The 23,778-nt window shown below is 32.9% G+C and overlaps 2 protein-coding genes across 3 annotated transcripts in view; one reads left to right on the top strand and one right to left on the bottom strand.

Annotated features, from left to right (window-relative positions):
• LOC124364840 (zinc finger protein ush) overlaps positions 1-23,778 on the bottom strand; it is a 394,052-nt gene that overhangs the window by 79,037 nt on the left and 291,237 nt on the right. The window lies entirely within an intron of this gene.
• LOC124364843 (glucose dehydrogenase [FAD, quinone]-like) lies at positions 329-14,663 on the top strand. The gene is made up of 2 exons (XM_046820623.1): positions 329-478; positions 12,673-14,663. The coding sequence occupies exons 1-2, from the start codon at positions 438-440 to the stop codon at positions 14,540-14,542; spliced, it is 1,911 nt and encodes a 636-aa protein (XP_046676579.1). The 5' UTR covers positions 329-437; the 3' UTR covers positions 14,543-14,663.

Below are 23,778 nucleotides of genomic sequence, written 5' to 3'. Positions count from 1 at the left end.
TTCTGGTACATTCTGTATTTTGTGCTATAACTTTTGCCCCTGGGCTATCCACAATTTTGCCGCACTCCCCCCTCCCCCCACCAACCATGTAGGCTAATAAATGGAATATATTAAGCGAATGATTGCTTAAACAATTCCAATTTACAAATTGTTATGTTTAAAAAATCTATTGCAAATAATTCTTTTACATATTTTTAACTTTCAGAATAAATTATTTTTTTACTTTTTTACCAAAATTTGCAGCCCCCCTGAATTCTGCCGCCCTGGGCTGTAGCCCATTCAGCCCTGGGTATCACTATTGCCAGTATCAATGAAGATCCTACTCGCATGAACACTAGTATCTCTGCCTCCTACATAGGTTACAAATACTCGTGTAGTAGCCGTACTGACTGACAAGGACGACGTGCGGTCTAGTCTGCGCTTGTTCGTTGGCCGAGATGGATCTCCTATACCGCCTCCTACTGCTCTCTTACCTGTCGTGAGTAAAGTGAATCTTTATTGTTTAAAACTAAAATAAAATATGATAGGAAGAATTAAATATATGTGCAGTATTTCACCTATATTAAGATTAAAATCAGATTAAGTAACTTGTTTAATTTAATAGGTACAGTATATACTTGGAATTAACTAAAATAATAACCTAACTTTTCATTCAACTACAAAATGGGTTATTCTGTTAATTATAGATATATTAAATATGTTTATAATTATAAAATTCACCTTTCCTTAGGTTCTATACAGTGTAAGGTAGGAGTATACGTACTACGTTTCGCGTAAGATTCAATGCAACATTTCAATTCTATAGCGCATTTCATTACTTAAAGACATTTTCACACCCCCAGCAACAACAGTGTGAGCCCAATGAGTGATAGGTTTTAACAACACTTCGCTAAATTACATGGTTGTACATGCAGCATTATAGAATCCATTCTTGTCTATGTAGATGTGAAGTTTGATGCAAAATCTGCAGATGTCTACAGATAAAATCTTTCTCAAGATATCCTCCCACATCATATATATTTTTTTTCATTAATTTGGGTCTCACAGCGACATTACAATGACTAAAAACTACACACTTTACTTATAACTCTACGCTACACTCCATGAAAGTCACTAAAAGATTATGTTTTATGTGTTCGGGTATATGTAATCTTTCTAGAGATATTTTAGTACATGATACCTTCATATCTCTTTCCACTAAATTGGGTTTCAAATCAGTGTTTAAATGATAAAGTCACCGTAAAATGATATCACATGTATTTTGTTAATTGGGCTACATGTGTTAATATGTCAAATGATAAATTATCTTATCAGTATTCTTAATTTGTTTAACGGTTTATTTATTATTATGATATTTTTTAGTTGCCCTTACGGTTACTAATGTAAAATATTGGCTAACGTTCAGCCAAACCCCACGGAGTGACATGCACAATAATCGAACTCAGTGTTCCTCATATAGAAACTAAGTTTCAGCACAGTTTCAAGTCTAAAGGTGAGTTCATATTCGAAATATCATGCAGACAAATAGACAGATGTGAACTTTTTCCAGCCTCACGAGTGATAAGGCTTCGCTGTCGCTCAGCCAGTTAAGATTATGCTGTTAAATTAAGACATAATATTTTTTCGTGATGACCAAATTAAAAAAATATGTTGTTATGGAGCGAAGCGACTTAGACGTGCTTCTTATACAATATAGTAAGAGGACTGTGAGTCCACGTCGTTAACTTACGTGGGCACTTCTTATCCATCTACGTCTCCAGGGACGGACGTTGAGTCCGCGATAATAGCCTGGGACAATATAGTAAGAGGACTGTGAGTCCACGTCGTTAACTTACGTGGGCACTTCTCATCCATCTACTTCTCCAGGGACGGACGTTGAGTCCGCGATAATAGCCTGGGACAATATAGTAAGAGGACTGTGAGTCCACGTCGTTAACTTTACGTGGGCACTTCTTATCCATCTACGTCTCCAGGGACGGACGTTGAGTCCGCGATGATAGCCTGGGACCTATTGTTCGATTTATGGGTTTCGTTAGAAGAGGAGTTGGTTGACAAGGTATCACACAAAAGCGCCAGTACTTTAACGGATAGGCTATTTCAAAACTGAATTAAAAATTAAATCAGTTCATGTTTTTAAACTAAGACAAAATCATTAATAAACACATACCTGTATTTTAGTATATTTGTTTAAATTTTAGACTATTTGTTTAAATAGCACTTTAATATTTTGGAATATACAGAGCGTAACAAAACTCACTACACAAACTTTAGGTTATTGTTCCATTAACTAAGAGGAGTTAAATGGAACAACTCTCTTTCTGTGTACCGTCTGTATGTGTTTCTTAGTTTTAATTTTTTATCTCAGAAACCAGTAGAAATATAAACTCAAATTTGCCACAATTATTTTTTTCAAACTCAAATTAATAGAAAAATTACCATCCACTATCGTATAAATTTTCATTATGGCGGAAGTTTAAAGTTTTTAAAAGTTCAATACCTTAAAATCTAAGAAGATTCTGAAAACATAAATATGTTTAAATCGAATTAAGAAAGTCTATCACCTAAATCATAAACAATGGTCTGTTAATAACGTAGATATATAATGTTGTAACTGTTATAATATTGTAATGCGGTTAACGATGGCGTGATGACGTGAACAATGAAAGTGGTGTAGTGCATTACAAGCACTTAAAGCTCATATCTACATTGTTTATGCTTTGGGTGTCAAAATGTTTCTAAGTAAAAATGGCAACTTTTATTATTCTTTAAAGTTTTCATAACCTTATATGTATTGTATATTGTATGAAGCATTAAACATTTTAACCGGACACAGTCTTGGAATGTGTTATTATAGTAATCTAATTTTTTTCCAGATTTGAAACTGAAATAAAAATTAACTGTACAACATTTTTTGTAAGAGTTTTTATGTTCACTGATTTCTGAAATAAAACTAAAAAAAAAGTTTTTACACATATATGCGGGGGTTAAAATGAGAGAAATACTATAAACCCCAAAAACCTCTAATATATTGTGTAATTAAAAAAATTACAAACCTCTCCTTTATATTTCTTCTTTTCTATTTAACTTCCTTTATAACATAAATAAATAAAGTTAATTTTAGTTAATTATTTGTTTACAAATCTATACCTATAAAAATACTACAATAACATCCATACACACGACCTGACTATTTTTATTTTAGGCTATTTTAAATTAAATAACAATATGGCCGAAAAGCACTTTGCTATTTCACTTGCTATTTCAAATTTGTAAGTCAAATGTTATTTTAATTTTGGTCGATGTAGTGCTATTATTACGATTTTGCAACACGTATCATAATTTAATAAAATATTAATAATATGATTAATTGTAAATTTGAATATGAAGTAGTTATAAGGGTTCAAACGCTTGTTGAAAATATATTCACCTGCAGGTTTGTCATTTTACTGAATAAAGGTGTAGTTTTTATTTTTAAAATGGCAAATTTAGGCAATAATCATATTTTAAGAAACGAAACTATTACTACATTCAAGCTTCCGACAGATAAAAATGTGAGTCATGGGCGCCACAGCAAATAAATAAGATTCACTTAAGTTTGGATTTTAGGAGCCAGATAATATTGTTTAAAAAGCAATAAAATACTAAGGTCATGAACATTTAAAGCAATTTGTTAAACGTAGTAAAATTTTTATCAAATTATCTGCGAGCCATAAATTTGTTTTCATTTAACACTTTTTTCAGTAAAAACCAAATTATCCCTAAAAATAAGATTCACTTAAGTTTGGATTTTATGAGCCAGATAATATTGTTTAAAAAGCAATAAAATATTAATGTCATGAACATTTAAAGCAATTTGTTAAACGTAGTCAAATGAAAAAAATTATCTGCGAGCCATAAATTTGTTTTCATTTTTAACACTTTTTTCAGTAAACCCATATTATCCCTTAAAATTGCTCTGTACGTTTTATCCTATTCATTACATCAATCATGAAGGAAAAATCGAGGAAACTGTGCATTTTAGTACTATTTTACTATGTATTTTTCTTAAACATTTGGAATTGATGTAATTTTTTATGACAGTTAAAAAGTCTTAGAATTACAATAACAGCAACACGAACAAGAAACACCCAGATAGAATCTCAACACACATTTCTAGCTTACATGTCGATTTTCGAAATAAAAGTGTAGCTAGTCTCCGAGTGTGGACACCATCTCTGGGAAACATAATCTCTAGGAACTCTGGGACTATTTAACGTACTCTCTGCTATGATCAGCCATATTAAATGGCTCTACCTACCCTCTTTAAATCTATTATCAGACAGACCACCAAGTTAACAAGAGAAAAGACTGATAGACTCTCGCCTCGTTAAAAGATCTCAAGGTTTACAACGTGTATGAGAGGTACTAATCTCTAAAGCTGTCTCTGGGATAACCGACTTAGAATATTTGGAAATGTTTCCACTAGACCTCTAGTAACCTCTGAGTACTCTAGACCATGGACTCCAGCCTCTGAGTATCGAAAACTCCTGGGTATTACATTAGGCTACTTCTTGAAACCTTCTAGAGTTTTCCTACAGGAATTCTGGTTGCTTAGATCTCCCCGCTTCTTGAATAAACAGGCTTCATGGGGAGCCTTTGGAAGCTTCCTTTCTTGGGAAAGTTGAAGTATCTCCCAGTCAGAGTGAGTTTTCAGACTACATGTTTTCCCGGCTTTGGGAGCTTCCAGCTCAACTTCTGGAAGTTTCTGGATCCTAGAACCTTTAAATAGCTGTTAACCATGTGGTACCTCTCAAAGTCTGATTATTTCCAGCCTCTGAAAATTCTAATGGAGAAATATTCTCGAGATACCTCATGCCCATTGGGCAGTCCTAGCCGCTGGAAGCTCCTGGTCTCTGGGACCTTATGGACTCTTCCTGAGTTCAGCTAGTGACAGCCTCCGGTCTCCTGCAGTTTCTTCAGATATAGTTAGTAGGTCACTTGAACACACGTACAGCACTTAAAATCCTGTACTAAAATACAAATTTGTACATGTAGTAATATGTTACATGCTTTTGGGTATGTTTTTCTTTAACAAATCGCTAGTTTAGTAACGCTAGCAGTTAGAGAAAAATATTGGTTACTTAGACCCAAAATGGGATTGTAGTAAATATTCCACTGAAGTTCAGCTTCAGAAGGCGTATTATTTGACGATTATTAGGGTTCAACGTCACAACTTTTACATAAATTAATCTTTTTTTGTTACAAATTGACTATTTTGGGTTGAATTTTTGTAATTATTTAATGGAAGTATTCGTCCGAAATTATAATGTTTTGATATTAGAATATTAATTTTCTCACATACTTGGAGTATGTGTTTACCTGCGGTTTGGAATGTAGACTACTTGGGGTTGAAGCAAAGAACCAACTAAACTATTTGACTCGCACCAGCATAAGATTCTTTTAGTCCTTGCTTCATGAATTATTTTACAGATTGATCTGACGTCAATAGCATCTTTTATCGTAGAATTATCGTTTATTTTATATATATATATATATATATATATATATATATATATATATATATATATATATAAACTAGATTTTGTTTTCTCTATACTTTGTTTTTATGTTATATGAGGAGCCAGAATGAAAGTTTCTTTAGGAATTTAAAGTTTGTAGAAGCAAGCAGGAAAATGTTGTATACACGATGTTGAATAATCAGTAGGTAAAATACTGCACTTACATAACGGTGGTTTCATATGTAACGAAATGCAGATTGCGTTGAATATCAAGGTTGCTAAACAAGCGCCCTTGAATGTGCGCGAAGTAACAAGCAACAACTTCCGATAGCAAAAAGTGATCGAAACGTCTCTAAGTACAGTAATAGTACAGGTTTTAATTACAGTTATCATCGACTCACCGATAATAAGCCATTGTAATGATAGTTAATAATGTACAGGTGTGTACTGTACAATGAATGATAAACCATCGTCAATCAAGGGTACAATTACGTGCCGTAAAAATATGAATGTTATGTTTCAGGAGGTCCTAACGATATTTGACTCACATCTGAATTTACTAATCTATGACCTCAATCTCAGGTAATATCAGACATTTGTGTGTGGCAAAATGGCCTTCAGTTATGGAAGTAGCTGAGGAAAATTATTTAACATGAAACTTATTATATACCTCTATTACAATAGTTTTTCGACGATTTTGGCAGACATATGTGGGAGACTTTAATAAGCGGTCTACACTCGTTAATCGATTATTATCGAACGATTCAATACTGCATTATCGAACGATTATTTTACTGCATTTAACATCGATATTGTATAATAATCGTACGAAACAGGAATTATATTACATTAAAAAAAAACATTACAATTCTTAAAAAAATATATATAATATTGACATTACAATAGAACCAACTTTTGTCTAAACCTACATTTCAGAGGAACGTTACAGTATTTATAGATTGTCTGAATAGCAGAGAGTAACCGCTTTTGTGAAATGGGGAAAAGGATTTTCCTCAGACTGGTGTATTTCTCTGCAGTAAAAAAAGTTTACAAACATTATCTGCTAGATAGTCTACTTCTATTGCACTCCTAAAATTTCTCTGAAATTTTTCCAAGAACTATCTCTATTCCTCATATTTATCGTCACTTACAAATTCTTCAAAAATAGTTACTTCTTTTATTTACTTACTTTATTTTTATCATTAATCAGCTAAATTCATATTTTAAGTTGAACAAATTTTAATATAAAATCATTCAGTATGTAAAAAACAATCGAAACATTCGATAAAAGCAGCCGAATAATGAGTGTAGAAGACATCTGTACAGAATACCGGTGGAGCTTTTTGTGATTCAATGCTTATTTAAATTAAACTGGGCTATTGTCCCTTACATAAATTTAATGAATGTAAATACAATTTGTTTGACAGCCATTTTTTCTTCTGATCATACATTAGTTTGGTTATCTAAAGAAAAGACTAAGAAGAAAAAGGCTGCAGTATTGGCGTTGCCAAGGTGGCTGAAAGTTCAACTAACAAATTGTTGGGTGAATAAATCACTAAATTATCAATGCCATCTGATTTTGAAAGTCCCGTAAGCTTTCTGATCAACACAAACTACCTCTATGTACCAACTGATTGCGGATTCTTGGCTCATAGAACTTTAGAGACATCTCTCTGGAGGTCCAGACCTTCTTAGCCTAGTGCAGAGAGATGGCTATCAAGTATGCCTACTCTTGGATCAAAAAGTTACAAATATGCTCTTTTGGGGTAAAATTTAACAATTCTATGAAAAATGTATTATTTAATTACCATTTTAACTTTAATTCTTGGCCGACTGATTAAATAACCAACATTGGTCTTGTTAAAGAACTCTTAAAGTCATCATTGTCTTGGGCGTATAATTTTGTAAACCACCATAACATTTAATTTTCAAGCTAATGTTATTTTAACATGTTTTTTTTATTTTAACAAGGCCGGTTAAGAATAAAAGTTGAAATGATAATTTGATAACAACTCGTTTGCACATAATTATCCAATTACATGTTCCATAGTTATGGCATTGTATTAAAAATGTGGTCTTTGATTGAATTACAAATTTCAGAGTTGTGAATTTTCAAAGTTAGAGTTTGGTTGAAAAGCACAAAAAGCCGGTACCCATTTTGTTATTATCGGTATAAAAACTGGAAGTTGTTGTTTGTAAATCATTTATTTTGTATGTCTGAACACAAAATAAACGAGCTACATTTTAATAAAAATCCAATAAATCCTCTACTGGTTAATTCGTGGTGATCTTTAGTTAGGGGTTACTCGATTATCTAATAGTTTTGATCCACAGTAGCGATTATTTTACTGCATTCCCATAGCAATGTGCTAAGGGTATTAACCAAATTTTAACCAAAACTGTACAAAACATGACCCCCAAAGCCCAAACTACCCCGTTTATAAATATTTTTGACATTAAATATACTATTTTGTTAATATTAAAGAAAATAACACAGTTATTTTTAAAAAGTTTCTCTTATATATTCAAACTATGTGTCAAATTTGGTTTAATTTTGGTTGTAGCTTAAATAGTTCTAGATATATTATTTTTTATAAAAATATAAAATGGTGGCTAGCGGCTAAACGACACATTTTTCAACAAATATTTATAAGACATTTCCTGCTTAAAATTATGGATCTCCCACAGAAGTTTGTGACACCATTTAGTGAACACCCTGTATATACAAATACGACAGATACGGCCAAATACAATATAATTGAATCGTAAGAAGTAAGGGCTCTGTGGTGTAATAGTAACACATTCACCCAGCAGGTGAAAGATCCGGGTTCGAGTACCGGAGGAGCAAGTACTTTTTGTGTTTCATTGTTGAAATATATATGTATATGCTTCGCTGAGATTACATACACAATTTCAATGCAAATTTCATCCTTAAGATGTCCTGTGGATATACAGACAATCTACAGAACATTTTTACATCCCCCGACAGACAAAAAGATGAACTACTGAGTACTGAGTGATATTCTTCAATGACGCTCAGTCAAGTCCCATGAATATACATGCACCATCATAGAATCCATTTTTGTTTATGTAGAAATTAAGTTTCGTTGGAAAGAGTAAAAAAAAATCAATGTTGTCCATATAAAAGAAGGTGCATGCAATATTTAAAGTCTATAGGACAGACAGAAATAAAACTTTCCAGCCTTTCAAGTGAAAGGCTTCGCTAACGCTCAGCAAACGAAAGCTTAACCATTTTTTGGGCTGATTACAAGAAGCCCATAAATACAAGTATAAAGCTACTCTTCATGGAAAGACAAGTTTTATTAGTGTTGGTGAAATTATATGTGATTAAATTTACGTTATATATGAAATTAATAATCTTTGAAAAAGTATGCAAATAAAAGTTTTTACCAACAAAAATATCCCAACCGTTCAGTATTCACAGATTGCACCACCTTAATCCAGCGTGGAAGATTATGATTTTAACTACTGAATGACATATATATATATAGTGTGTGTGTGTATATATATATATATATATATATATATATATATATATATATATATATATATATACACATATTTATTTAGAACCTCAAGAACCAATGGTAGCCAAGAGGAACCCTACAGTTTTACATAGTTGATTATGGTCTACAGGAAAACGTTGAATTTCGTATACTGGTTTACAGGCATTTTTGTGTACGTGAATACGACGATTTTTACCTATAATACTTTGGTCTGCATGATCACTAGGCTTTCTTGGCTCAAGTGGAATTTTTTTACCAACAAACGTGTCATTACACTGGCCATTAACAGGTTTTGATTTAAAAAAATATATATATCATTAAAAAAAACTCACATTAAAGTACTATTTATTGAAGTTGTTTAAACTTGCAGCTTCACAACATCAAAGAGCAATATATCTTAACAGAAAAATGTCTTGTAATTTTTTCAAATCTCACATTATCTTTAGATTATGGTCATCAGGACCTTGGGACTTTTATCTATATAACCTTGAAGAATTTGGCTACATGACCACACACATTTTGTCACCTTTAATTGTTGAGGTGATAAAAGTTCATGCTTCAATGCCAAATTCCAACACTGAAACATTATCTGAAGGACCTGGACATCGTTATAAGATGTTCTTAAATGTAATTAAATATAATACTTAACAGTATGTTGTGTAAACGTTTTACGTTGATATTTCGCAAGGCACAAATAATAATAATTGAACTGGTTAGAAGGGTTTATTATTTTCAGTGTAGTCACCTTTCTTAGTTAGATTGATGATGAAGGTTTTCTTCGCCTCGGTGGAATTAAAGTAGGTACCCACAAACATTGAATTTTACAGGCCATTAACTAGTTTTCTTTCAACGATAAAATATAAATCAACAAAACTCAAACCTATAACATTCTACTCATTGAAGTAATTATTGACGACATAAACAAGCAATCAATCTCAACAGAAATACCTTCTGTCGTTTTCTTCGTCTTAAATCATCTTGAGATGATTTAAGCATCACTGAGATGATCTTGAGACGGTCCCGAGATCATTGAGCGCGGGTGGGTCAAGGTTACGTAGCCGCAGAATTGGCATCAGCCAAACGTTATGGCAGCATTTACAACCATGAGTCTGCAAGAGCTTTCAACCTGATCAGAACATTTATAGCGCTGAGTTTATTGGTATTTTAAAGCCAATGGAGACTGGTTTTACATAATTACCTAGATCAGAAATCATATTAATGAACTTCAGTGAACTCCATATTAATGAGTTAAGCTGATTGATTACTGATACAAGTGAACATCTATAAAAGTATAATACTATGTGTAAGCCATCAATTATTAACTTAAAACGCAGATATACTACTTACGTATTTTACGAAGAATATGTCGTTACCTCTTAATTAATCTGTAAAAATGGGTTTCTTTTCTACATAGTTAAAAATTTAACTGCTAGCAGTTGGAATAAAGTGTCTGTATTGTATTTGCCAGACAATCAGTCTAGTAGCCATGTTTTTTTCCTAGTTTCAACAAGAAATCTTTTGAGTAATACTTTAGGCTAAACAAATTTTTCTCGAACCAAATTTTCTAGATTCCTTACATTTTACGTGCAATAAGACGACTAAAAAGATTTTTATTTTGTTGATTTACTTTTTAGGTACAATTTAGTACAATTGGGTACAATATTCGTTCTTTCATCAAAAACTGTATCAAAAGTAACTAAAACGTAATAGTACTTAAATAAAACAGCTCCTCTTGGTAACAGTTACGTAAATCACATCTAAACAGCGATAGTAGAATAGATCCATCTAAGTAAGTATATTACCGTTAATTGCTGTAGTAGGCAGTTGGGACTTCACCTCAAATCAATAATTGATTATTATTATACATTATTATGTATACATCCTTGTCTCAAATATTTAAATTTAATCTAAGATTTTCACTTTAACTTTAAATGTTATTTATCTTAAAGGTGACGGATTTTCAATGTTAAAAATATTATTATTTTTTATTAATAATTATTTTTAATTAATATTCAATATAGATTTGTCCATTGAAAACTCTAAATTCAACGTAAAATATAAGCCATTAGTATTGGTTTATACCTCCTATAAAGAGTTATAGGAGGTATAAACCAATACTAATGGTTTATATTTAAAAGTTAAAACGAAAACTCACATATAAAATTGGCTTCATTTAACAATTATTGACACATACTTATTTATAATGTTAGAATAGTCGCTAAATAATAGCTAATAGCTACAATAGCGCCTTACTACTTGTGCTTGGCAATACTAGCTTTACAGAACTGTACTCGTATTGTGGCCCTATGTAAATGAAGGCACTGCCATATTCCGGGAGGCATTAGTACTTGTTTAAATATTGGAAAATGTATGAACAATATCATTAGCAAAGAACGAATGTAGCTAACGCATGTTGACTTGAAGTTTTGCGTGTTAACTTAATTTTTACAATTAGCAACGTCATGTTTGATGGTGGTCATGTCTCTGTGGGATTGGGCTGAGCGTTTACGTGCCCTAAGGTCTGAAACGATATGTAGACTTTAATTTGGCATGATACTGCGTTTTTACATAAAAAAGAATGGGTTCGGTGAAGGTTCGTGGTATCCATGGGTTTTAGCTAAGCGCCTATCCCCCAGTAGGCAAAGAAAACTTCTGGCTGTCCGGAGTCTGCAAAGTGTTTCTGTCTGATTCTGTGTCAGCAGAACCTCGCGAATGAAATGAGTGAAAAGAGAAACAGACTTGAGGTTTTGCATGCAATTTCAGCGAAGCCCTGTTACGCCAAACCTGGTCTGGCGTACTCATACTTTAGATGTGCGGTTAGTATGGGGGTTTTACCATCTCCTCCATAAATGTATTTTTGTAAAATGAATTTTTCATTAATAAAACGTGTATCAACTAATATTAGATTCTTTAATTACTATGTATATGATTTTACTTTGCTTATTCCGAGTTTACAAAATTTAGTCAAAATTTAATACCAAATGCTAAATATGCTTTCCGCATTAAAAATTGTAATTAAATATTCAATATAACTCTTAAATAAATATAAAATCACAATTCTTGGTTGTCTATTTAATAAATTCCATAAAAATACAGACTGAATATTTATTTCTAACGCTGATGCATTCGTTTAGAGATAGTAATGTTGCTATAATCAAATCAAAATCTTGGTTTATTAAAATACCTACTTTTATACCTCCATAGTAAGAATTTTACAATGGGGTAAGTTTGTATATTTCCCACGATGTTTCCATAAGAGATTTGATATTAAAATAAGTAATAACTTGAGGCTATTAATAGATAATTTTACAACCAACAAGCCAATATCATAGAAACACTAAAATTTAAGTTTCTGAATTAAAAATTTTTTTATTTGAGACAAATTTGTTTTTAATATACAGTTTCAAACATGAGACTGAATACTAAAAGCGAAACTCCAGATTCGTGGCCACCAGTTAATCCGTGTCCTCTATTAAATTGGTAATTTTCCCTTTTATCTTTAGCATTAACTCAAAATCTCAGAAAAATGTCAGTTTGGTTGATCATATCAATAGGAGAAATACATATTTAATATTCACTAATACAATGAAAATGGTTTAAATATTGGCTATACAAATATAATGCTAAACTCAACTGGTTTTTTGCAGGTATTTCACAAGTTCTGAGCGTTATTGCAGCACAAGACCTCCCGCGGGTCTTGCCTCCCAAGATGTCTGCTCAGAGATGGTACAAAGTCTGCACACTGCGATAGAGACGGCCGAGTATAATCTGGCAAACCCCTCAGAATATCCGCCACACTACGACGTGAAGCCGCTGGAGGAGTTCGACTTCATCGTGGTGGGCGCTGGGTCCGCTGGGAGTGTCGTGGCCAGCAGACTTTCTGAGGAGAAAAACTGGAACATTCTCCTGCTGGAAGCAGGGGGAGACCCGTCCAAAACCTCGGAGGTTCCAGCCCTCGTGCAATTTCTGCAAGGGTCCGACATCGACTGGGTCTACAAAACGGACCCGGAAGAGGAAAACTGCCTGGGTATGGTGAACAACAGCTGCAGTTGGCCCAGAGGGAAGGTCCTCGGAGGGTGCAGCACGATCAATGCAAACCTCTACGTCAGAGGAAACCCGAGAGACTACGATTCTTGGGTGAAGGATGGGAACTACGGGTGGGGCTACAAAGATGTCCTCAAGTACTTTAAGAAGTCAGAAAATCTTAAAGCGCCTGAAGTTTTGTCAAGTAGGAATTATGACCTGTACCACGGTGTAGGGGGAATGCTTTCCGTATCTACTTACAACAATTCAGAATTAAAAGATTTGTTGCACGTCTACGCGGGTGGGATGGAAGAACTAGGCTACAAAGTCCACACCGATTGTAACGGCGAGTCGCAGTTAGGTTTTGTATCTCTCCAAGGTACGCTTGTTGGTGGGAAGCGTTGCAGTGCTGCCAAAGCTTTTCTCTCACCGGCGAAAGATCGTAAAAACCTTAAGGTGTCCAAGCATACTCTGGTAACACGAATCATCATTGACAAAGATTCCTTAATAGCTACTGGGGTTGAATTTATTAACGCCAGAGGAGAAAAAGTAATGGCAAAAGCGAGGAAAGAAATAGTTTTATCAGCAGGAGCAATTAACTCTCCTCAATTGCTCATGCTTTCCGGTATTGGGCCTCAAAATGACTTAAACCATGTGGGAATAGATGTCATCAAAGACTTAAAGGTAGGAGAAAATCTTCAAGATCACATGTTGATGACTGGAGTTTTACTATCTTTTAATTACAGCCAACCAGAAAAATCGCCAGAAGAAGACATGTTTGATTATCTTATAATGTCATCGGGGAGATACACAAATATTGGACTTTTAAGCTCATCAATGTTTATAGATGTCGATGGTGATGATAACCCTGACATACAGTTCCACAATATTAACATTGATCAGAACCACGAAGAGGATATTAAAGTGCTGACCATGAAGTCGTATAACATGAGAAGGGAAATAGCGCAATCTTACATTGATGCAAATAAGAACCGCCACATAGTCTTGACGATGCCGACGCTTCTGAGGCAGAAGAGTAGAGGAAGGGTATCTCTAAGAAGTTCGGATCCTAAAGACAAACCGAAGATCATTTCTGGTTATTTAACACACGAAGACGATATAAAAGTGTTCTTGAAATCTATAGAGTTTGTGGAGAATCTGGTTAAAACCGAGGCAATGAAATCGCTGGATGCAAGATTGCACAAGATCGAGCTCCCGGATTGCAGACATTTCGACTTCCCTTCAGAGTCCTACTGGAGATGTTGTCTGAAGCATCTCGTCTCGACGACGTACCATCCAACCTCGACTTGCAAGATGGGTCCTGTGGGGGACCCCGACGCCGTGGTGGATCCTCGACTGAGAGTCCATGGGGTCAAGAGTCTTCGAGTCGCAGATGCGTCCATTATGCCAAAAATCGTCAGCGGCAACACAAATGCTCCTACTATTATGATCGGCGAAAGGGCAGCTGAATTCATTAAAGAGGACTGGAGTTGACTGAGTCAGTGAATAATCCCGTTCAAATGTGATATGAATTTTTCAAACTGTCGAAGACCTGTCAAGAGTTGAATTGAATTATAAAACCAAGTCGATTCCAATAAATTATATTTCTGCTGCATTTCAAGATGAATTGGTAGGACTGGCCATCCCTCACTGATAATAATTTTGAATTAAGTTTATTGGATAAAATTGTCTTGCTGTACTATAGTTTTGATTTGTCTGTCAGCTATCTAAAGACAGGAACACCCAAAAGTGCACACTTGATGGGGTTTAGATACAAGCTAGGGACGCTTATGCGGGCTGTAGAGAAATGACCTTGAGATTTACTCATGAGAAAAATGTTAAACTCCAAACACTTCAATGCCCGTACTTTTGGTCGTAAATTATGGGGAACTGTCATTTGAAAGATTCTTTGTTTGAAGTTTATTTTTGACTATGGAAGGATTGTGAAGGAAACAGGATTTTTCCGGACATTTGCCATCGTTCAGTGAAACAATAAGTGTTATAGATTTTTTGTTTCACTGAACGATGGCAAATGTCCGAAAAATCCTATTTCAAAGATATTACTAATACGCACCTAAATGCTTTTTTAGAAGTGTACTTTATGACATTGTATAGGATAAAACAGTTTGAGATTTTTTCTAAATAATACAAAAGTAAAAGAAATGCCGCTGTATTAATTGTCTGTTTAAAATGAGACACCTCCATATTTCAATGACTAATAGCAAGATTAAAAATGTGTAGGAAGTTAAAATTTTGTCTTAAGAGACTAAAATCAAGGTGGCCGGCCTCCAGTACACTCGACTCTTAAGAGACCAAAGATACACTAAAAAAATCTTGTTCAATAGTTTCTGACAGTATGAAAAATAAAATTTAAAATAATATATTATTATTAGTAATATAGATATTAGTAATCGGCATCATATTAAACAACTGTTAAATGTTTAACCTTAACGATTAAAGCAATATTGGAACGATAAATAATTAAATGATATGTAAGTTACTTTTGAATATTTTGGTGTTTAAAAATTATTGATTAAAAATAATAAATATCATTATAATTATATTATATATATTATAATAATTATCAATATTATTCCATGACATTATATTTTAACGAGTTATGGTATGACGTTTCTCACAGCAAAATTTTTAATGTGTCTTATTTTTTATTTCGTAAAACAATGTAAACTTGTTTGTAACATGCTTGCATTATAGGCACTTTTTTGTACTATTCCACTAATCGAATGGACTATTTCTTATAATAAGTCTAATATATGATAAACATTCAATGTGTTTGTGTGGTTAGGAAACACCAACTGTAGGTGCCAAAGTTCTTTTTACAGCAAATGTAATCTTCTAAAATATATGTAACAAGTTTCTTGAAACGATGAAAACATTTAATAAATAAATACCAATTATTTCGTTTATTGCTTCGTAAAAAATTTAAATATAACTCTGTTGCCATTTCAGAATGTCGTTAAAACATAGTAAATATTTTATACCTTATATATGAGAAATCTCACACCATGAGTAATAAATAATCCGTTCACAAAATTGCATCACCAAGGTTAAATGTTACAATGTAGAAGAAATTTTGTTATCAACAAACTAATTTTGATTAAGTTACTAGAGTTAACTAACGGCTCTATCACTTCAAAAAAGATACTATTGTAGGTTTGTAATAACATTTTATTTACAAAATTTTTGGGGATCATGCGCAAAATTGGTAAAGCTAGAAGCCACAAATATGCGCATCAGACTTAATAAGATGTGATATTTTTTTATTTTTAAGATATTCAATTTTGTATAAGAAAATCCTGTAAATTTAATATATATTAAAAAAAAAAACATTTTATTTGTAGGTAACATCGTCATCTACAAGTTACGTAATTCTTCTACCAAACCTAATTTCGATTGCTTGACTAACTTTTTATTTTTTTTTTAGAAACGACGACAGTAATGGGAAATATAGCATAGTTTTCTCATTACTGATATCTTTTATAAAACTTACATCTTTACATTTTAGGTATTTCATTTAATCGGCTTTAGTCATCAACTATATTTTTATAAACTAAAAAATATACACGTTGTAATTAAATATATGATTATTTCAAATGCCGAAAAAACAAGATAAACGAAAAATACAAAATATAAATAATCTTTAAACAGAAAAAAGGACGCGGCACCACAAATTTTACTGCAACAGGTCCTCCGCCTTTTACCATAAATTCTAATATTTTTTACAGTATCCATTTTTCACTCCCCTAATTCTAGATGCCAATCTCTTCCACTGGATTTTACTAGAAGAAGCAGAACTCATCACTCGGCCAAGATAAATAACTAGTCTGTCCTCTTGCGTCGTAGACAAATTATGCTGCATGATAATAGATTGTTTATTGTCTTGGAGTGTGCTCCTAGTCTATTCCCATGCCGACCCGTGATTTTACTTTTATTGTAACTGTAATAACATTTTCAAAAACATCAGTCTATGATTAAAATTAAGACTTAACTTAATTAAACGTAAACAACTATCGTTTTGCCCTATAGTTCTGATATCACGAGACATTTTTCATTTGGTGTTTTGTTATATCCTTAACAGAAAAATATGCTTGGAAAGGGTATGCACGTCGTGGGTTTTTATCGGTTTTTTTGTTCACTTGTAACAAGAAGCTGAGAAACCTCTCATTAACTTAGTCGTGAAAGCTCGAGCTTCCGGAGAGGCAGGATATTCAGGTTGGGTAAGTTGTTTATGGGCCACCTTCTTTCGAGATCTCATGAAGAGAGATGGGAGGAGTTGGTTATATCTTAGTTATGTCACCTGGGAAGAAATCGAGGTCAGCACCGTTCTAGCGTCTCCAGTCAAAGCAGGCAAGGGCAAAACTTCCTCATGCCCAGGCTGGCTAGCTACAGTCTTTGGTCAGCCACCGCAGTAGATGAGATCTTTTGTGTTTAAGAGCTACATGTTTAAGCGCTGATCCATTTAAACCCAATTATATTTCATTAATTTAAATAGCGTGAAAAATAAGCGATTGTTGAAAACTCATATTACCATAGTGTCAGTTTCAAAAGCAGATAGATCGCGTTGTGTAACTGACACTGTCAATATAATTAAATTCACAATTATGAGTCATTATGTTTTAGTTCCTAGTAAAGTCTATCAAGCTTATTACTAATAATATTTTGTCTGACATGTTATACTACTATCTAAACTTATAATAATCACGATAAATTTGAAACTGAGATGCAAATTGATAAAAAAACCGAGAGACACAAAACTTTGTCACAAAACCAGAATAATCGTGAGGCTCTGTTACAAATCAGACATATCACGAAACTTTGTTACAAAATTAGATAAATCGAAAATAAAAAACGTATTTCTTCAAAAGTTCTACATATCAGGAGATGAAACTTTGAATAATTACGTGTCTTTACTATATGAGTTAGTTAAAAAATTACATTTCTATATTACAGTAAATAGATTTGACTTGTTTTTGTGTAACGTAAACAAATAATAAAAGATTAATCTGGCTTTGAAAATAGACGACTCAATCGTGTTCATTTCTGTTACTCTCCAGGTTTTATTGCTATTCTATTCAAAAACATTATATTCAAAATGTCTAAAACTGTGGCGTAATATTTTTCTTTAAAAACGTATTATATTACACAATGATGCACGCGCAACTACTTAACAGACTTCTTAAGAGTAATTAAATAATAATTAATAGTAATTAACATTTAGTCAAGAGCAGTACAATAGTGCAGATTTATTATAAATTAACCTACAATTAAACGTTGGTAGATCGGCGTTTTTGGTAACGAGTTTACGTAGGAGGAGTTTTGATATAAATTTTGTTCTAGACACTGATTTTTTAATCGTAAACAGGACAAACTTGGATTTTATATCATCTCGACAAACTTGTAACGTTAATCATATTGATTGGGCGCCTGTTGTTTTTCGTGCACACATGGAAGAGGTACACAGTTGATTGTGTTCTGGACACTGATTTTTTAATTGTAAACAGGAGAAACTTGGATTTTATATCATCTCGACAAACTTGGAACGTTAATCATATTGATTGGGCGCCTGTTGTTTTTCGTGCACACATGGAAGAGGTACACTGTTGATTGTGTTCTGGACACTGATAAAAAAAATTGTAGACAGGATAAGATTATCTCGACAAACTTGGAACGATATTCGCATTAATTATTTATTACACGTGAGTAATATGTAGTGTAAATATTTAATATATATGGTATTTATTTACTCTAGACAGTCGATAAGAGAACAGGAAAACACGTTGAATATATTAAAAATGAAATTGTTATTAACATATAAATACAACATTTTCCTTATTCTCTTTGATAACGTACTTCTTGTGTTTTCTGTTGTCCACCTCATGTTGGGTTTAGAAATTAATATAAAATATCTGCATAAGTAAACGTACATTAATATATTACTGATATGCAAGTAACAAGTGTAAGATATTAAACGCATGTACAAAAAATAGATACACATTTTTTACTAAATATCGGATTTTTTGTGCAGTACCGGATTTAGATGTCTTGAGCCCCTTGGCCAAATGTTTTATAGCACCCCTCTCTAAGGTTAAATGTGCGTTAATGCATTTGTATTTACGTATACATAAATATCTAGTTCATTCCCTTCAATAAAACATTATAACACTAAGAAACATTTATTTATCTGCATTTGTATTGCGAATCTCACGAGAGTATTTTTTTTTTACTTTAAAGCAACCGATTACTAAAGCACCAACTTAATAGCACCTGATTCGCCTTACCAATTAAATGACACGTGAAAAAAAGTGTGCTTAGTTTAAAATGTGTTTTTTATTATACGTACACTGGATACACCAACGTAATAACTGGTTAATTTCTGAGGATATTTTGTTATTGTATTTTTAGTATGTCAGAGTCTTCTAGTAGTTAATTTAAAGAGTTCAATTTTCTGTCAAGTTTCTTGAGGGCAATCTTGACTGAAATTCTATTTTCCGTACCAAACAAATCATGTTTTTTTAATTTTAAATGGTGACTAACTGAAAATACAATATTATTAGTAGGTTTAAAACTACTTAAATAAAGTTTCCCCTGTTTTTTAGCAAGAATATGGTATATATTTTCTAAATACATTGTTGAAATTGTTGTGTACAAAAAACTAATGAAACTACGTTGAAAATATTTAACAGTATATTAAAGTTTGTCAACCATATTCTAGTGATGTTTAACATTTACACTATACAATTAAATATTCAAAATGAAAATTCATCACTAGCATCTCACATTCCAAAAATTGGAAATTTGTGGAGACTAAATTGATAGCAATAGATAGTTGAAAATATAACTTCTTATAATATACTTTATTGGTGAATTTACAACATAGAGTTTGGTTATAGGCAGAACTATAATTTATTATTTGTAGCTCTAGCCGATGCCTACCACATTACTCCGATCTAGGCTCTAATGATCATTTTGATAGCGTTAGAAAATGCCCTGTACAACTGGATTCGAAGGCGGATTTAAAATTGGGGTAATAATTGGGATTTGAGATTTAACCTTTCAGCTATCAGGAACTAAATGCCTGTACATATTAACGAACCACTTGGCAATCTAAGCTAAGATAAGCTAGCTAATCGAGGAAGAAATGTAATTCATGAAATTTCAGGAAAACAGATACATCGAACTACAACCTTTTTCCTGTCAGTAAAATTACCACAATACATTATTAATTAAGTATTGAAAGCATTTTTCAGTTCGGCACAAACTCAAATGCCGAACGTTACATGAAATGAGTTAAATGAATTTAACTCTTTTAAATTCATCACCAGTTTTCGTGCTCCTACAACTGGACATTATGGATCATAAAGTTTAAAAGAAATCATAAATGCTTTGCATTTTCTAATGTACGATATATGTATTGTATTTTCTATCTTATAGATCACGAAGAGTATTTCTAACTTTAAAATTAAAACAATTGTATTTTGGAAGATGCCCTGAAAAATGCAACATAAAATTATTGCAGTTATACCTAGATCAAGTGAGTATCAATGCACCGTAGTGGTCATATGCAAATTCATCTATAAACAAGAAGGGAATAGAATTCTATCGAAGGAATACAATTATGATTCAGTATTAAACCATTAAGCAAGAGCACTGAGTTTGCATTCAGTTTCCCAGTTGGTATTACAAGACAAAGCGGACAGCAGTATTGGCCGATTGAGTGCATGAATACAAGAAGGAAATTGCATCAGTGTATTCAAGGTCGAGAAAACGAGAAGTCAACCCAATGGGAAATGTACCAAGTAACTGGCGCTATCACGCCGTAATGTTTACTTCGATAGTAATTTTCATCAGAAAAGCTATAAGAATTCAAAACTATTCAGCATCCGATTTTGTATGTCTGTATACGTAGTAATTTACCTTAAAAGCTAGTTTCCGATACATTATCAAAAGCATTTCTCTCAGCAGTTTAAAAACAGAAAAGGCATTTACAAAATTATTCACTTCTTTCACAGATTAAGCTACTTCAAAGTTTAAAACATTTATAAAAGGGAAATATTATTTAAGACATAAGTTCAGCTAGCATTACATAAATTAATTTCCAAAATTTGGAGATCATTCTCATTCCCGCTTCATATGTGGAGTAAAATCGGTGAAGCAGTTTTTTTTTGGAAAGAATGATTTCTTAAAACTAATGAGGCATTATAACTTCCAAAACTGTTACATACCTGGAACGGACCTGGTCAAACCGTAGTAACTACAAGACGTATTCAAACTCAAAATTATCCCTGTCAAACTCAAAATTATACACTTCTTGCATTTGCCTTCCTGACAATGGTAGAAGTTTCTTTTTAATCTAGACATTTTACACCTCTATGTCTTTTCCGACCACACCTGAGCTTCCTCAGTATATTGGCACTGACACAGGAGATCGCTCCGAACTTTTGGCAACGCTAGTCGAAGAAACACCTGTTTCTTCTCCAGTAGAGACACAAATGGACGTACAGAGCAAACCAATTGAAACATCTTCTAAGAAAAGGACGGCAACCTTCATCAAAGGAAATCTGCACTGGATTTCCCGTGGTTGATTTGGACACGCATATCTTTGTTGTAAGTTCAGTGTAATTGGATAGCAATACAGCATCTGTGTGCTCTCAACAGATTTTGTGCCCTTCCTGTCGCAATCAATGATTCAGACAGACTGGAATTTGAAAATTCGTTATTATTTATACTGTATTACTCACGTGAGAAATTTAGTCAGATCACAGGTAAAAATGCTCCAGTACACATTTATTGTATATTTTATATTTTGGTGTTTTTCCACATTCCTACCTTACCTAATGGCCTTTGAATAACTAGTATTAATAAATGTTAATTGGGAGCAAAAGAGTTAGCTTTCAATTTTCAAACTGCGCCTATTTATTCATTTCTACTTTTATCCTTTGCTTGGATGAAGATCAGTGTAACAAATAAAAATATAAATGAATACTAATTTAACTACTTACCTCGAACAGTTCTTACGTATCTTAACCCGGATCTCTCACTTATATATATAATAAGTGATGATATATATGATATTCGGATCTCTCACTTAATAAAAGAGAGAGATCCGGGTTCGACTCCCGGCGGAGCAAGTACTTTTTGTGATTCAATGTTTATTAAATTAAATAAGGCTATTGCCCTTTATACAATTTAATGTATGTATATACATTATACATACATATATATATATATATATATATATATATATATATATATATATTTCTGTCACCTAAATTCAGATACGTCCACGATTAATACAAATGAAAACGAACATACTTTTCTTCTACTGTTGTTCAAATACGTATCATGGATTTACTTTTTAGTTGATTTGTCTCCAAGAGTTACTTCGGAACATTTTAATTTAGAAAATAATGAATGGCAACAAATTCTTTTGATAGTGCAAATGTACGTACTCGATATGGCTAAACCAAATCAAATCAACTCTTTAATTGCTCGTTACAACTTCACATTGTATGGCAAACGTCATAATTAATTATAAATTTTAAACTCTCATACCACATTACCACCACGTTTAAACTTACATAATTTTTCATACATTCCAGTCTCATTCATCCTTCGCCAATCTCAACTCACTTCCAGCGCTGGAGTTTCAATTTCATCGAATTGGGCGGTCTCCAAGTTAAACGCCAGTGTAGAATATTGTGATTCTTCACTTGCGATGTTATAAGTAAAACAAATTTGCTGAAGTAATTAGTGTAATAATATATAAATATATGTAATAATCGAGGGAAAGTAATAGTACAAAATAATAGCAATGAAATTAGGTTTATTCTCTTTTTATGAAACTTCCATTACAAAACTACTGGAAAGCACTCAATTTCTGATACAAAAAACCAATACGAAATAAAAATAAATAGAGATATTGTTTAAATTATTAACTAGCTATAAGTTGTTCTATATAGATATATATATTGTATTCTATTTTTGTATAAACCACATGCAGTATTCTCGTAGCAAATCAGTCATAATATAGCGAAACCAACGTTTGAAAAACAAAGAATTGTGAAAAAATTAGCAGTGTTAGTTTTGACACTTACTACTTTCATAACGTCAAACAATCCTGGTTAGATCAGTCAAGTTTACTACATATTCATTCTTAAAAATTCGTATTTATTCATATTCCAAGTTCAAGTCATTGTGGAACAGAATAACCGAAGTCATCGATGGTGTTCTAAAGCAGTGAAAGAAATTAAAGAAATACGAGTGACTCACGATAAGCCATGGTGCTGGCTGACATTCTAAAGATCAGATATAAAAATGTGTTTTCCAGAAATTTCAATGAACAATAAATCTTCTAGTGCAATGAAAGAAATGACTGATTAACACGTTTAGATCGGCCAAAATACAAGGTTTTTCAGCCTCCGCGATATGACGCCATGACGGCCAGACACGTGACAGGTCCGCGGTGTGCGCAGTAGTCGATTGCGCATCTTCCCAGCTACAATATTTGTCACTGCTGAGTGCATAAACATCACTCATAATATTTTCTCCGTAAACACGACAAATTCACCGGTGTATTTCTGCTGCACTATTCCCTTCTGCTTGCAGGAAATGAATAAAACTCCTTAATTAACATATGGAGGAAGAATCAACAGAGGCGACATTGTTGACTTGACTGCAGCGCAGCGCAAACAGTATACTTGAACTAGGCA

This window comes from Homalodisca vitripennis, chromosome 6, assembly GCF_021130785.1.
Source record: "Homalodisca vitripennis isolate AUS2020 chromosome 6, UT_GWSS_2.1, whole genome shotgun sequence".
NCBI classification, from domain to species: Eukaryota; Metazoa; Arthropoda; class Insecta; order Hemiptera; family Cicadellidae; genus Homalodisca; species Homalodisca vitripennis.
The sequence above is the reverse complement of the archived record's forward strand: the minus strand, read 5'-3'. Positions and strand labels throughout refer to the sequence as shown.

What these genes read in the sequence shown, in the direction of transcription:
- LOC124364843 (XM_046820623.1), top strand. Translation starts at nt 438, where the DNA reads ATGGATCTCCTATACCGCCTCCTACTGCTCTCTTACCTGTC. An exon ending in CTACTGCTCTCTTACCTGTC is followed by an intron (nt 479 to 12,672) that starts GTGAGTAAAGTG and finishes GGTTTTTTGCAG; the next exon opens with GTATTTCACAAGTTCTGAGC.